This window comes from Mustela nigripes, chromosome 14 (assembly GCF_022355385.1).
Source record: "Mustela nigripes isolate SB6536 chromosome 14, MUSNIG.SB6536, whole genome shotgun sequence".
Lineage (NCBI taxonomy): Eukaryota > Metazoa > Chordata > Mammalia > Carnivora > Mustelidae > Mustela > Mustela nigripes.
This window is the reverse complement of record NC_081570.1, coordinates 4,133,565-4,148,791: the sequence shown is the minus strand read 5'-3', so window position 1 is coordinate 4,148,791 and position 15,227 is coordinate 4,133,565. Positions and strand designations below refer to the sequence as shown.

General features: G+C 51.8%; 1 protein-coding gene across 2 annotated transcripts in view; it reads left to right on the top strand.

The window, feature by feature from the left end:
• Positions 1-15,227, top strand: part of DNAJC11 (DnaJ heat shock protein family (Hsp40) member C11) — a 71,641-nt gene that overhangs the window by 45,845 nt on the left and 10,569 nt on the right. For both annotated transcript variants that reach the window (XM_059374443.1, XM_059374444.1), the window contains exons 5-10: positions 6,974-7,102; positions 8,025-8,147; positions 9,153-9,226; positions 12,002-12,191; positions 12,761-12,846; positions 13,176-13,292. In XM_059374443.1, coding sequence (XP_059230426.1) covers positions 6,974-7,102; positions 8,025-8,147; positions 9,153-9,226; positions 12,002-12,191; positions 12,761-12,846; positions 13,176-13,292 — 719 coding nt within the window. The remainder of the gene's footprint in view (positions 1-6,973; positions 7,103-8,024; positions 8,148-9,152; positions 9,227-12,001; positions 12,192-12,760; positions 12,847-13,175; positions 13,293-15,227) is intronic.

The window sequence follows — 15,227 nt, the reverse complement described above, 5'->3', positions numbered from 1 at the left end:
CTCTCTCTCTCTGCCTGCTTCTCCCTCTACTTGTGATTTCTCTCTGTCAAATAAATAAAATCTTTAAAAAAAAAAAAAGAAGAAGAAGCAGCAGTGGCACCTGGCTGGCTCAGTTGGTAGAGTACACAACTCCTGATCTCAGGGTTGTGAGTTCAAGCCCCACGTTGGGTGTAGAGCCGAAGACAGAGGGAAGAAGGAGAGAAGGAGAGAAGCGGGTAGGAAGGAGAATTCTTTTAATCAGCTTATCAGTTACATTTGTCTCTGATATTCTGATATTCTGTGTTCTGGTTATGCATAACCAACCACACCAGAACTCAGTGGCATAAACAATTTGATTTTCTCTCAGGGTCCTGTGGGTTGACCGGAATCAGCTGGACGGTTCTGCTGGGGTCTCCTCATGTGGGTGTAGTCCAGTGGCGGCGGGGTCGTGTTGAAGATGGCGCCTGCGCTCCTGGGCCTCCCACGTGGCTCTCCCCGCCCTGGCTGGCTTGGTCTTCCCTCAGAACATAGCAGTTTCGGGGACGGTGGAGTGTTCTGTTAGCTAGCTTCCCCAGAAAGCACCTCCAGGGGTGCCTGGGTGGCTCAGTGGGCTAAAGCCTCTGCCTTCAGCTCAGGTCATGATCCCGGCATCCTGGGATCGAGCCCCGTGTGGGCTCGCTGCTCAATGGGGAGCCTGCCTCTCTGTCTACTTGTGATCTCTCTATCAAATAAATAAATAAAATCTTTTTTAAAAAAAAGAAAGAAAGCGCCCTCAGAGAGACCTAGAAGAAAACTGCAAGGTGTCCCGTGACCTCGCTCCAAAGGCCACACCAGTCACACCGCTGCACTCTGTCGGACAGGAGCGAGTCTCTGGGGCTGGGCAGAATCAAGGAGAGGGCTCTGCAAGGGTCAGACGCCAGCAAGCGGGGCTCGCGGGGGGCCTTCTCTGGACCCTCACTCCTGCCTTGTGGCACTGATCGTTTCCCAGAGAAGGTGCCTTCCGTGTGGTGGTCTGTCTTCCGTAACATTGCCTACCATCTTTTTGCTTGTTTGTTTGTTTTTAAGATTTTATTTATTTGAGAGAGAGAGAGCACAAGAACGAGCAGGGGGAGGGGCAGAGGGAGAAGCAGGTTCTCCGCCACGCAGGGAGCCCAGTGTAGACTCAGTCCCCGGGCCCTAGGACCACGACTCCAGCCAAAGGCAGACGCTCAACAGACTGAGCCACCCAGGTGCCCCCGTTACCTACCATCTAAATACATTTGTATTTAGTAAATTTGAATTTTTTTTTTTTTAAGATTTATTTATTTGACAGAGAAAGTGGGAGAGGTAATACAAGCAGGGGAAGCAGGAGAGGGAGAAGCAGACTCCCCACTTAGCAGGGAGCCTGATGCGGGGCTCAATCCCCAGACCCTGGGATCATGACCTGAGCCGAAGGCAGCTGCGAAAGAGACTGAGCCACCCAGGCGCCCCTAGTAAATTTGAAATCTTTTTTTTTTTTTTTTTAATTTATTTATTTGACAGAGAAAGAGATCACAAGCAGGCAGGGAGGCAGGCAGAGAGAGGAGGAAGCAGGCTCTCCACAGAGCAGAGAGCCCGATGCGGGGCTCGATCCCAGAATGCCGGGATCATGACCTGAGCCGAAGGCAGAGGCTTTAACCCACTGAGCCACCCAGGTGCCCCGTAAATTTGAAATCTTTAGTATATTTGATTCTTCTCTGTATACTATAGTATTCTTTTTTTTAACTTATTATTTTTCTCACCATAGCACATACGTTCCCCAGTGTCTACCACCCAGCCACCCCATCTCCCTCATCCCTCCCCTCCAGCAACCCTCAGTTTTTAATCCGCAGAGATTAAGAGTTTCTTACGGTTTGCTTCCCTCTCTGGTTTCGTCTTGTTTCATTTTTCCCTCCCTTACCCATGACCCTCTGTCTGGCTTCACCATAGTATTCTTAATTGAGAGTATTTTCTCAATTATAAATTTCAAGTTTGCGGAACATATACTTTGGCTCAAGTATTTTCATAGGGTATTATCTTTTTGCCTCCATTTAGAATATTTTTGACACTCTTTTTTCAATAAATTGTCTTTTCCTTATGATCTTTCGCCTGCTTCATCAGATTACCGGCCCAGCCACAAAACCACAGGCAGGCCTTTTCAGTTTCATTCCATTCCAAGAGAGACTATACATTTAACTAAAGATGACAGCTCCACCAAAAAAATTCTTAGCAAAAATCAAGATACTCCAGATTGCTCGTAGGGAATTTTGAAATAAACTGTTGGAGCTCTTATTTTGTTTGTTCAGTTCGTCCTTCCTCAAGAGCTCAATTTCAGAGTGACATGCTTTATTTTTGGTGATTGCAATTTCTTAAATATTTCAAAAGCTAGGGGGTTTATTGTGCCATTTTAAAAAGGAGTTATTTAACTCCTTTTAACTCTCTTCTGGGTGGTAGACACAGAGCCCAGATGTTCCTAATACTCAATTTGTAATACGGACATGCTGTAAATTTTTTTGTTTTCAGAATCAGCTTTGGGGTGTCTGGGTGGCTTAGTGGGTTAAGCGTCTGACTCTTGATCTCAGCTCAGGGTTGATCTCAGGGTCATGAGTTCAAACCCCACACTGGGCACTATACCCAGTATGGAGCCTACTTTTTTAAAAAAATAAATAAATAATGAATCCGCTTCACAGAAAATTATTGTTACTCTGAAGACACAAAAATATTTGTACATTTTGACAGCTTGAGCTTAATTTTCCCAGGTGGATAATCGCAGCTGGTTTTGACAGTCGTGCATCCATGTGCACGTAACTAATGCTGAGGCTGTTTTTCCTCCGTAGGTTTCTTGCTTTAATAAGACACTTTTACCATCACGCTGTACTTTACCAGAATTGGCATTTGAGTATCACCACAAAAACAGAAGCTTACATTCACACTAGGACTTTTTGACTTTACAGTAACACTTTCTTCTGAGGTTCCCACCCAGTTCCAGCGTGGATGGGGGCAGCTGCAACCAGCAAGAATCCAACTCGGGTCCAGGGGCGCCTGGGTGGCTGAGTCAGCTGAGGCCTTGATCTCAGGGTCTAGACTTCGAGCCCCACGTTGGGCTCCACATGGGTTGTGGAGCCTGCTTTAAAAAAAAAAAAAAAAAAAAAAGTCCGTTCATCTCTGATGCTGTCTGGGACTGCATCAGATTCCACAGATGGAAGGTTCAATCCTACAACACTGCTGCGACCCCCCCCCCCCACCTCCAATGCCCATCACAGGCCCAAGGCTTCTGACCCAGGGTTGTAGAGGCCAACACCCTCCTTCTCCGATTCCTTCAGTTCACTAGAGGGGCACAAATCAGCAGCCGGTGGGAATACGCAGAGCGAAGGCTGGGAAAAGGTAATGGGTTTACACACCCTCTCAGACACCCTACTCTCCCTGCACCTGCACTGTCCCCGCCAATCATGAAGCTTGCAGGACCCAGTCCTTTTGGATTTTCACGGAGACTTCATTGCATAGTCAGACTGACTGGTTTCAACCTCTTGATTCCTCTTCCCTCCCTGGAGGCTGGGGGTAGAACTTGAAGGTTCCAGCCCTCCAGTCACTTAGTTGGTCCTCCTGGCAACCAGCCCCTGGCCTTGGAGGGAGACTAAAAGCCACCTTCATTAACGTAACAGAAGACGCATTTATCATCCTTACCGACAGAAATGTCTGGGGTCGTAGGAGCTGTGAGCCAGGATCCCTACAGATGAAGACCAAATACAAATAAGAAGTACATATTTGGTCACCTGAATGACCGGACATACATTTCTTATAAATCACAGGATTGCATGGTTTGTTGTTTTTTTGTTTTTGTTTTTGTTTTTTTGGTTTTGTTTGTTTGTCTGTTTAAAGATTTTATTTATTTGACAGAGAGAGATCACAAGTAGGCAGAGAGGAAGGTGGGGGGGCAGGCTCCCTGCTGAGAAGAGAGCCAGTTGCAGGGCTCGATCCCAGGACCCTGAGACCATGACCTGAGCTGAAGACAGAGGCTTAACCCACTGAACCACCCAGGCGCCCAGTATTGCATGTTTATAATTCAGATCAAACCAGTATTAAGATTCGCTGATTTTCTGTTTGAAGCATCAGGTAACACTGACATAAAATTGGCATCATTAACAGCTGTGAGGTTCTCTTGCTAATAGAACAAACACATAAATAGCTATTGCCTTATCTTTGCTCTGTGCAGTACAAACCTTAGAATGGACAAATGAGTGAAATTAACAGAGCGGAACTGCTGTCCGGTCCACAGTTACCTGGACAGCCCCTGCTGCTCCGGCTCGCTTTGGGGCGTGGTCTTTAATGAAGAGCAGCGGACTACTGACCAAGGCCCTGGAGTTTGTTTAGCCTGTGTAAGACTTGATTTTCGTATGGTCTGAATTAGCGCTGTGGATGGATGATCGATACTGAAAACCGTTTCCGACGAGTTACAAATTCATCAGTTCTCTGAGAAAATGGAAATTGAGTGCTTATTTCGTTGTTGTTAGACATAAACTGTGTTTAATTGTGTTGCTCCCGGAAGAATTTATCAGAAAAGAAAATATTACCCAAAAACACAAACGTCCTACAGATTTACATCAGGAGTTGCACATTTAGCCCACTGCCAGTTTTTATGTGACAAGCTAAGAATTGTTTTTACTTTTTTTTTTTTTTAACAGTTGAAAAAAATCAAAAGGGGACAGCTGGGTAGCTCAGTGGGTTAAGCATCCGACTCTGGATTTCAGCTCAGGTCTTGATCTCAGGGTCATGAGTTCAAGCCCCACATTGGGCTCCACGTTAGAGGGGTTTTTGTCTGTCTGTCTGTCTGTCTGTTTGTTTGAGACAAGAAAATTCTATGAAATTCAGATTTCAGGATGAATAAACAGTTTTGCCAGACAGCCAGGGTCAGTCCCTTGCTGGGTAGTTGGGCTGCTTTCCCTTCCAACAGCAGAGTTGAGTTGCGACAGAGACGGTAGGACCCACACCTAAAATAGTTCCTGTGGCCCTTCACAGAAAGTGTCACCTCCAGGTGATGACCTTCAGTAGAGGAAAACCACTGCGGCAGGAATATTCAGACTGCCGTCTGCTGCCTTCTGCTGAGGACCGGCCCGTCTCTCTTTCCCACCCTGTTCATAACGCATCTGCGGGTTCCCGCACTCGGCTGCCCACAGCTTCACATATGTCCCAGGCTGAGGCACAGGCCACTTGCCTGCCGTACCAGCCGGGCAACGGCATCTCCTGCTTCTCATACCAGCGGAGACTAGGAGAAGGCAACTGGCTGCGCCACCACACCAGCAAATGTCGGGGCTGGGCTGAGGTGGAGAGAGGCAGTGGCCCCTGACATACCACTAGATGAGACAGTGTCAGAGGCTAAGGATACCAAGGCATGCCTGAGCACCAAACCTGTCTGGCTTCTTAGCTTAAGGCAACTGGTGATGATGCTAATATTCAGTTTAAAAATGAAAACCTAGGGGCGCCAGGGTGGCTCAGTGGGTTAAATCTCTGCCTTCGGCTTAGGTCATGATCTCAGGGTCCTGGGATCGAGCCCCACATCGGGCTCTCTGCTCGGCGGGGAGCCTGCTTCCCTTCCTCCCTCTCTGCCTCTCTCTGCCTACTTGTGATCTGTCTCTCTCTCTCTGTCAAATAAATAAATAAAATCTTTTCTTAAAACTAAATAAATAATGAAAATAAAAATGAAAACCTAGACTAATTGCTAATCCCACTGAAACAGCAGGGTTCAACTGGTCATCTGCTAGATAGCCCCCCGCCCCCCGCCCCGCACCATAGCGTCCACAGATCACCCGCACACAATCACCAGAGCCTTCCTGTCTGCCATGTGCCCCTCTGCTCCGGCCCCGTGGCCTCCTCCCTAGTCCCCGCTCACATCTTTGTTCACGTGTCCCCTTCTTGGGCAGAAGAACACATGCGCCCACGCTGCTTTTGGGGCAATAGAAATGTTCTGTGTCGTGATTGTGGAGGTTGGTTTCGCGAGTCTGCATGTCTATCAGAACTCACCGAAATGGGCACCTCAGGCAGTGCGTTTTCTGTCATTATTTATAAATTCAGCCTCAGTACAGTTTTTTAAAATGGGCTGCAGGGAACCGAATAAAAAATGTGTGTGTGGTCAGATTTTTATATGTGGGATTAAGATATATGCCCATTTGAGAAATCTTATGATGATAAAAAAAATAATAAACATTGATTTTCTGAGGATGGAGCATTTTATATCAGTCAGCAGATTTTAGCTTCACGTTTCTTGAGAGAATATGGTGTCCCATTTCTCATAGCTTAATTCTCAAATTAATTTTAGAAGGTGAAACAATTTTTCAATCTCCATTCATAATTGATTTTGTTTGCACTTTTTTTTTTTAAGATTTTGTTTATTTATTTGACAGAGAGCACAAGCGAGTGGCAAGCACTTCTTGATCTTTGAAGTTACTTTATGTTTTAAAGAGTTTTAAGGGCACCTGGGTGGCTCAGTCAGTTAGATGTCTGCCTTTGGCTTAGGTCATGATTCCAGGGTCCTGGGATCAAGTCCCACATTAGGATCCCTGCTCATGCTCTTTCTTGCGCTCTCAAATAAATAAATAAAATATTTTTTAAAAGAAGGGTTTTAAGGTAGTTTTATAATGTAAAGGTGTTCAGAATCAAACATTAAAATTAAAACATTCATGTGACTCCTATCTAGGTGGTTTCTGCATTCACAGCTTAAATCTGGAGGTGATCTATTTGGGCCCTAAAATTCATACTGTATGGGTCTTTTTCTTCCCCCAAATTCTTGTCTTCTCATTTGCCTCCCAGCATGACTGGTTTCCTGACCCCAGCGGTCGGTGAAGCTCTGTTGCTGTTTGGCGTGAACTGTGACATTCATGCTCTGTGGGCTGCGTGGTGGAGTCCCACCCACACCCAGTGTGCTGCCGGCTGCTGGAGTATAGATTGTCTTTCATTCCACAAATACCACCCCTGCTGCTGACTGCTTGTTTTTCTGCCCCAGGGGACCATCAGTGTTGGCATCGATGCCACTGACCTTTTTGATCGCTATGAGGAGGAGTACGAAGATGTGTCCGGGAGTGGCTTTCCGCAGATCGAAATTAACAAGATGCACATATCCCAGTCCATTGAGGTAAAGCCCAGACTCCCCCCCACCGAGTGCAGCGAGGCTCAGGTTAACGAGGCACGGTGCTCCGGGCAGATGCGGTTTTTCTCATCTTTATTTATGAAAGGATGCAATTAGCCACTTAAAAAAAAAGTAGTTCCAGGCACAACCTTGTTACTGCTTTGCTGATGCGTTAGCAACATGAGTGCCAGGGGGCACTTAGCTTCCAAGGTCGCTGGGCTCCCCCAGCAGAAGTGCAAGTGGTCTGGGAGAAGTAGAGACCAAGGTCAGGAAGATTTGGGGTGAGAAAGCAGACCTCCATGGGTGATTCAAAGAACCAGTCTCCATTTTAAGGCACGCTCTGTTGTGTGCAGAAAATACAACATTCAGCTGAACCCAGGGTCACTAAAATGTCATCTTTCTGCACACTGGCAGGGGGTCTGCTGAGGCTCACAGGAGGTCTCTACCTCCTCAACTCTGTTTATTCTCAAGTGCATCAACCCAGAAGATGAAGTCCAAACTGGGAAACTTGCCTGTCTGGCAGAGCTTCCAGGGTTGGCTACTAGGGCCACGGATTCAATCCCTTCCTCGGTGCTGGTGGTGAGCAAGGACTGTAGAGTCCCAGACATGCCACTGTGGGAGGAAAGGCACACGATGAAGCCACTGTGCCATCTGATCCTAAGAACCAGCATTCAGCCCGGTCTTTCCCCTGGAAATTTTGAAATTTTCCCAGGAAAGCTTTTGAAAAACATTATCTTGGTGGCCACATGCAGTTCAGATAGCAAAGTGGGAGAGAAGTGAGCCAGTTGAGGTCCTTGTGCGTCCCTAGACCCTGGAGCTGTGGTCACCTGCACCTTTGGCCATGCACTTGAAGTGTACTCCTTACACTGCTATCCTTGTGCTTTCTCATGCTTTGACTCATTCCTCACCAGCCAATATCATTTCCTAGGCACCCTTGACAGCTACAGACACAGCCATCCTTTCTGGAAGCCTCTCAACCCAGAATGGGAACGGAGGGGGTTCCATAAACTTCGCGCTTAGACGAGTCACTTCCGCAAAGGGATGGGGAGAGGTAAGAGTGTCGACGGGTAGGGTCGTGCTAACCACTGCAGAGCCTGATTTCTGAACCTTTACATTCTAAAAGCCAGCCCTCAGAAAGACCTAGATTGGCCCCGTCATTGTACAACAGGATTCCAGATGCCAAACTTGCATCAGGTGACTGTCCCCAAGAGAAAAACGCGTCTCCTACTGGAGCCAGAATCCCCCGTCTGCTGGACAGCCCAGAGGCGGGACAGAGCAGCAAGACTGCCCTTGAGACGCCGACGCACAGAAACACAGCCGCGAGAAACTCCACGTCTCTGTTCCCCTTCAGCAGAGACCTGTAGCTTCTTCCCTTGTCCTGCCCGGTTCGGAAGGCAGGTGCCGCGTCAGTGCTCCCGGCCACTGATGGGCGGCTGTCTCGCAGCCAGCTCTGCTGAGCAAATGGACCTGCGTCAAATTAACATTGAAGAGGTGCCTTGAAAGTCACCCAGACTAGTAAACGAGGCAGCCAGCACTGGCTGGACTTCCCGGGCTGAGCCCCAGACCCCTGAGGACCATCTCCAGTTACCTGTGAGAGCCACGGGCCATGAAGCAGAGCAAGAACACAAGGCAGGGGCCCCCTCTCCAGACCACGGCAGGCGGCTCTGCACGTGGCCGGTCATGGAAGCCAGTCTCCCCTTCTGACTTGAGCGAGGGAGACCATCGGAGGCCAGCAGTGTTTTCCGAAACCTGCCTCCTTTGTATCTGTGGCAACAGCCCTCCATTTGGTGATGGTCCGGATGAGGTCTTGGGAATCTTCCAGGGGCCCTGGTGGCTCAGTCAGTTAAGCATCCAACTCTTGGTCTTACCTCGGGTCTTGATCTCAGAGTCGTGAGATAAAGCCCCACGTTGGGCTCTAAAATCTTCCAACCCCTACTTGGCAAGGGCCAGTGGCATTAAATTAAAAGAAGGAATTATAACCAGAGGTGCCTCACCGAGACCTGGGTTGCTGCTGTGAGAGTAAACACTGCTAACTCTCTCTTTCTCTTTTGAATAGTTAGAATTTGGAGCCGGGGATCTGCAGGGACCTTTATTTGGTCTGAAGCTGTTCCGTAATCTCACCCCAAGATGGTAAATACAGAGAAATCCTCTTTGATGGTCTTTGTGGATTTAGCAGACTAGAACCTGTGTATTTTTTTGGTCAAAGTCATCTGGAGTTACTTCTTCTCTCCTACAAGGTCGTCAGGGGCAAACCTGCGGCGCTGGCAGAGAACCAAGGCAGGGTTCCCGTGGCACAGACGCTGGACTGGTGGGCGCAGGGAGGGGTCATCTGCTGCCTGTCTGCCCCGGGCCCAGCTACTGCTCTGTGGCCCACAGTCTCCTCCTTTATGGGAATGAGGCCCCACCTGTTCACCCAGGGCTGTGAGCACCAGGAGAGTGGAGAGAAAGCACCTTCATGGGGAAGCTGGCCAGTGGCCTGAAATACTGACGAACTTGTGGATCATTTCCTTGTCCCTGAGAATGTGTTTCAAGTACTGGAAAGGGTGTGTATTAAACAGTGGGGCACTGGTGAGACTGCCTGGTCATCGGCGAGATGGGCAGACGCTGGAGAGTCAAGCCCCCCCCCCCCCCCCCGCCGCCCAAGTCCCCTTCGTCTTTGCTGTTGCAGTAACATCCCACTCCTGGACCTGTAACTCGCTGCCCTCCTAGAACCCCAGAGGTGTCCTTCGTTCCCCTGTTGGTAACCCCTGTTGGTTACCTTGTGCGCGCCGCTAAAGGAACTGGGTGGAAGGTAAAATAAAATTCTTCCCCTGGGGGAGAAAGTAAAGGAGTCCTGGGAGGAAGTATATGCTGCGAAAGAAAGCTTTTCACTTCCACTCGGATGTGTATCTGCACACCTGCCCGGTCCCGCTGGCCAAGACCAGTCCCTGCTCCAGTCCAGTAGGAAAGGCGAGTTCCCAGGTGGTGGGACACAGGGTATGGAAGGTCATGAGAGAACGGGTGTGGCCTCTGGGACAGGTAGAGACCAAGCTTGTGTACGCACAGGCTGAAAGCAGCAGCGACAGGCGCTCTCAGTCCCGTTGTGGGGGATCGTGCATGCGTGGGTGCGAACACAGCTTCGCAGGCTTCTGCTCCAGGACTCAGGAGTCAGTGGGTCTGGGAGGCGACGAGGATTTGCGCTTTTAACCACTTTAGGCTAAGAGTATACACACATGTTGTCCTAATGCACTGGCCCGAGCGCTCGTGTGCGTCAGTCTGTCTCCCCTGGTGCCGCCAGAGAGCACAGAGTCCTGCCCTGCTCCCCACACCGGCTGAGTCGGGTGCTCTGGGAGGCCCGGGAGTCTGTATTTATCAAGCACCTAGGTCATTCTTAAGGCCAGATACATTCAGGAGACACTTGACCGAGGGAAAGCTGTTGGCCACTTTATTCTGGCTGAGCCTCAAAGTGCTGAGTGGTGCCCAGGGAGGGAGGTTAGGGCTTGCTGGTCGTCGGCCTTTGGAAATTGAATGTCCTCATCATGCCCAAAGTTCTTGAGACTTGAGAATGCAGATGTATAAACGGGTGCCAGTTGGTGGACATACGGCGTCTGTGCTGGGGGGTGCCCCGATCCTAGGGCCAGGCCATTTGCAAGTCCAGACTAGTGATCACAAGGTTGGGTGGGGTGTAGCACCAGCCCCGAAAAGGCAGACAGCCTGTAGAGTGTTTTCTCTCTTCCCAGGAAGTGCCTGCCTTGCTAATCTCTCTCTCTCCCTCCCTCTCTCGAATTGGTCTCTGTGTGACATGCTGGATAAAAAGACTAAGTCGTTACTACTTGAAGGATCTCAGTCCTTCTATTTTGATTCTCTTAAATGCCACCGTCTGTCTTGAAATTCTAGGGTGACTTTGGCCTCTCTCCTCCCTGCCTGCCTCCCCTGACCCCAGCGTGGCTGAAGCAGAAAAACGCAGCTGGCACCCGGGGTGACTTGAGAGAAATGAGGGAACATTCGGGTTGGGGGCCCCGTGGTGGGGAAGACAAATTTCTTAATTCGTGGAGAGCTGCTGAAGTTTGCAAGAGTGCTGCCATCGGCGCTCTCTCGTTTGTCATTATTTAGTGGCAAAAGTGGCACCCCCAAGCTTAGGAAAGAGAGAAGGAAATCAGACTTTGGCGATCTGGTGAACATTCGGCTGTTTGCTCACCTTTTAACGCTTTGGGTAAAGTGGTGTGAATTCCTTTGTCGTTGACATGAAATACCCCTTTTTAACCAGAAGATGGGGCTGACTGCCTTGGAAACAAACTTCAGATGCCTTTCCGGGCAAGCGGTTCGCTGTACGAGCTTTCAAGTGCAGGGCCACGGGCAGTCGTGGAGGAAGCTACTGATGCGCCGCCCCCCCCCCGCCCGAAACTCTGACATAATTGGTCTGGGGTGGTCTGGGGTGGTCTCTGGGTCAGGGGGCCTTCCGCTTTGCCACACATTAGAATCACCTGGCAAGCTTTGAACACTCCAAGCCCGTACTCAGAACGCCAGGGCCGGGAGCCCAGCATCAGCGTTTTTTAGACCAGCCACATGCTGCCAGTGTGCAGCCTGTTCCCCACCCCCCCAGGTGGTTCTGACCTGCAGTAGGGTTGGACCTAGTGGTTTTCGGTAACAGACATTCGGGTGCCTCTTTGGTCGTAGCTCAAGGTGGAATGGGCTGGTGGGCCGTGAACATGAGCAGGGAGAGGCACTAGGAAGACGGCAGCAAGGCCCTCTCTCCATCCCTCCCGCGGAAAGAGGCTCCGTGTCCTGTTTTCCTTGTGGGGCGCCAGCTCGGGGCTTCACGGAAGGCAGAGTGCGCTGGGTCTTAGCGTGACAGAGAGGAAGGGGCCAAGAGGAGCCGAGAACCGGGTGTCATCCAGGACCATTTCTGTGTGTGTGTGTCCCCAGCTTTGTGACGACAAACTGTGCTCTGCAGTTTTCGTCTCGTGGCATCCGGCCCGGCCTCACCACCGTCCTAGCCCGGAACCTGGACAAGAACACGGTGGGCTACCTGCAGTGGCGGTGGGGGATCCAGTCGGCCATGAACACGAGCATCGTCCGGGACACCAAGACCAGCCACTTCACTGTGGCCCTGCAGGTGAGGAGGAGCTGCTCCCTCGTGTGTTCCTGACGTGCCTCACCCGAGCCACCCTCCCCGGATCTCAGCGCCGTGGGGCCCGCAGCGGGCTGTCCCGTGCATAAGCGCTCAGGGCTGCTGAGACACTGTCCTCAGGCTTCCAGGGAAGCTGTGTTCCTGTTACGCTAAGCCAACTGGCCCTTTCCCGTCTAGTAGGAGCCCTCAGAATCAGGGTGGGAGAGAGCCTGGGCTGGTGAGTAACCCCAGAGCGTTGTCGTGTGCTCGGGTGCCACCATGGTGGGCAGGGACACAGGGCATGAGGGGCCCCACACCTCAAAAGGCAGCTGCTCCCCAGCACCCACCACCAGCTACTGTGTCAGAACATAGGCCCCTGGCCATAGAATGTTCTGTTTCTGTGAGCAGCCAGGAAAGTGCATTCCCCCAGGTGTTAAATATCGGCCCCTAGTAAGTGTTCGCGCCTAGGGTGGGGCCCCGGCCCGAGAGGTCTGCCGCGATGGGCGCTCAGCAGCCGGTGGGACACGGCCCCTCGGCCACTAGCCGTGCCTTCCCTTCTCCCCCTGTCTCCCCAGCTTGGGATCCCTCACTCCTTTGCACTGATCAGCTATCAGCACAAATTCCAGGACGATGACCAGACCCGCGTGAAAGGGTCGCTGAAGTAAGTCCAGGCCAGGGGCTCTCCACGTTGTACACCTTGTGGAGGGGGATCCGACGGCAGGGCCGTGGCCGCAGGACGCCTGCCATTTCTGTGACGTTTCTCGAGCGTTCCTGTGGGAGGTCGTGGGCTGATGGAAGGGCCACACCGCGGCTGGGCTGACTTCGCTCTGCCCGGGCACCGGGGTGTCAGTCCTCATCCACTCCTGGGGCGGTGGGGGGCAAGGGCAGGAAGGGGGCCCCGGCCTGTGTTCTGGGTGACAGCTGCCTGCGGGGACCACGAGAGATGGAGAGCTGCGGGCCCCGCGTGCTCAGGCCTCGCGCTCCCCGCAGGGCCGGCTTCTTCGGGACGGTGGTCGAGTACGGGGCCGAGCGCAAGATCTCCAGGCACAGCGTCCTCGGCGCAGCGGTCAGCGTCGGAGTCCCTCAGGGTGTTTCTCTCAAAGTCAAGTAAGTGGAACTGGGTCTTTCTGGCCGAGCGTTCTCCGGCAGCTTGTGGCCCACCCCGGTGAGCGTTAAGGACGAAACCGACTTGGCTTTGTAGTTTTGTTCTTAAAGATGCGGTTGCTTCTGTCTTCAGCGCGTAAGCCAGTGTCAGGGGTCCGGAAGCCCAGTGCTCATTGAGGGTCTGAGGCTCTGCAGTCAGGACCACCCACCGGCCGACTGCATCCCCCTTCCCTGGCACCCCGGGCCAGCCCCACTCACCCACCCAGCGTGTGCGGCGCCTGTTTACCCCCTGCCCCCTGTCCCCTAGCAGTCGTTCCCATCCGCACAGACCCTCCTCCCCTGCTCCCCTGCTCCCCTGCTCCGGTGGCGCGCCTTCCGGCCTTCTGGCCTCTCCATGCTGTCTCTGTTACCTCACGGGCTGGTTGCTGTGTATGGCGGCGTGGCAGTGGGGCCCGGTCCTTGTCCGTGTAGACGCCCTCCCCAGGTGGGCCCACCCGGCCTGCTGGCTTGAAGCGCCTTCCTGCAGTGACAACGCTCACACAGCTCCGGCCAGGCCTGCCTGTCAGACCTCCAGCCCCTGTATCCCACTTCCTCTTACTCATTGCTGCTTGGATCTCCACCAGCCTCTCAGTTGGCCCCTCGCAACTCTGATGCTTCCAAACCTGCTCTCCCCAGAGCCTCCCTGTGCAGGTCAGGAGAGCCCCGGCCTTCCAGCTGGTCTGTGCAAAACCTGGCAGTTGGTCTTGGTCACTCTTTTTCCATACACCAAAGTTTATGCACCTCAGAACCATCTCAGCTGTCCTCAGAAAGCATCTCCCGCACATGACCGTCCCTCACCCCCTCTGCTCCCACTGTCCGTTCTGAATGACTGCACTGGTCGTCTCCTGACCATTCTCATTCGCCACCTTGTGACCCTGCCCTCCACACTGGCAGAGCCTCTGAACAGAAGTCCGAGTCTGTCGCTCTCTGCTTAAGCCCTCGGTGACTCTCAGCCCCAGGCAAAAGCTGGAGACCTTGAGAACCTGCCTTCTGCTGACCGGCCCCTCCTGCCCCCCTCACTCCACGCAGCCAGCCCGGCCTCCACGCTGCCCCAGACAACAGCGAGCGCACCCTGTGGCCACACTGTGTGCCTGCTGTTCCTCAGTCCCCAGAAGCCAGCATGGCTGGTTCCTTCGATTCCCTCAGAAGTCACCTGACTGCCAGAAGCATCCCTTGTCACCCCGCAAGAGCAGTAGCCTTCAGTTTGGCCCAGGCAAATCCTTTCCATTTCCCCCGTTTATTCTCCACTGTGCGTCTCCCTCTGATCATTCGTTCACCTCCCCGGCCCTCATCGGAAGCTCTTTTAACTGTCCACTCACTGTGTTCTGTACTGCACTCCTGGAGCCTAGAACGCAGCCTGGCACTTGACAAAGCTCTGTAAGAGGCAGGAGGGAGGAAGAGCTACAAAGACCGGAAGGAAGCAGATCACATCTCTTTGTGGTTTGGAGATGAGAGCCAGAGCAGGTCACCAGGACCAGAACGGCACCAGGCCTCTCTCCTCTCAGTGATCTGAAGACCCCTGAGATTTAGTCAAGGACACAGAGAGCAACAGATGGTCCACATTCTGATCCCTTTGATTCCCAAATTGGGACAACTAACAAGACACGGTTTTCTGATTCCGATTCTGTTGTGAAATACTTCTTATATGAAGATATTGCAGGAGGTAATCTGAATTGAATTTTCATCCCAAGAATGCCACTCTCCCTCCTGGGAAGAAGCATCTTCACTCCTGCTCAGGTTCCCGTGTCAGCGGGCTGAACTGTCCAGACTGTATCACTGTATAAACCAAAGGTTTCCAGAAGGCCCTGGAGTTCAGCAATAACATGTGATCTTACTTTGCTAACTTTTCTCTTACGTTCTGCTTATTTGGTGAATCACAGTGGTTTTTGAATGTTAAAC